General features: G+C 57.3%; 1 protein-coding gene across 1 annotated transcript in view; it reads right to left on the reverse strand.

Annotated features, from left to right (window-relative positions):
• Positions 1 to 600, reverse strand: part of LOC104278022 (alpha-taxilin-like) — a gene marked incomplete at its 3' end in the record, with an annotated part of 5,086 nt that overhangs the window by 3,795 nt on the left and 691 nt on the right. The window contains exon 2 of the mRNA XM_009874865.1: positions 11 to 159. Within this exon, the coding sequence (XP_009873167.1) occupies positions 11 to 159 (149 nt within the window). The remainder of the gene's footprint in view (positions 1 to 10; positions 160 to 600) is intronic.

Genomic DNA, 600 nt, shown 5'->3' on the forward strand with positions numbered 1-600 from the left:
GCCCATCGGCGTGCCCCTCCCCGCCGCCCTCGCCCGGGCCCTCCTGGCTGGCATCCACACAGTACGTGTTCAAGATGTCCTCGAGCTGCCGGCTCAGCTCTTCGGAGACGTCACGCACGGCAGGCCGGGAGGACTTGGTGTCCTCCTGCGCGAGAGGAGCTGCAGGAGACGGGAAGACAAAAGCATGAGGCTTCCCCTACAAGGTCTTTTTAAAGCCCTGGCAGAGGGAAGGTTTCCCGAGCACCGCACCGAGGCTGAACTTCCAGCGACATAAGCTGCTTTGTTCTGGCCGCGTCTCCAGCCAGCTGTCCCGACAATGGAGGTGCCTTCCTGACAGCCTCTCTTTTGATCACGAGAGCATGACCAAGCCCCTGACATCTGTCAAGAGCAAAGATGCCGCCCCCCTTCCCCTCCATCCTTTAAAGAAAGCAGGTTGTGCCTGAGCTTTCCCTCATGGGAACGCCTGCTAACATCCCCAGGGCCAGGCTTTTTTACATTACAATAGATTTTTAAACCTGAGTTAGCCTCTCCCCTCATATATAAGAGCAGCTGCACTGTGTCAGATCAAATCTAACTGTGCCCAGCAGCAGACACTCAGGG

The sequence above is a fragment of the Apaloderma vittatum genome, unplaced genomic scaffold, assembly GCF_000703405.1.
Source record: "Apaloderma vittatum isolate BGI_N311 unplaced genomic scaffold, ASM70340v1 scaffold25738, whole genome shotgun sequence".
NCBI classification, from domain to species: Eukaryota; Metazoa; Chordata; class Aves; order Trogoniformes; family Trogonidae; genus Apaloderma; species Apaloderma vittatum.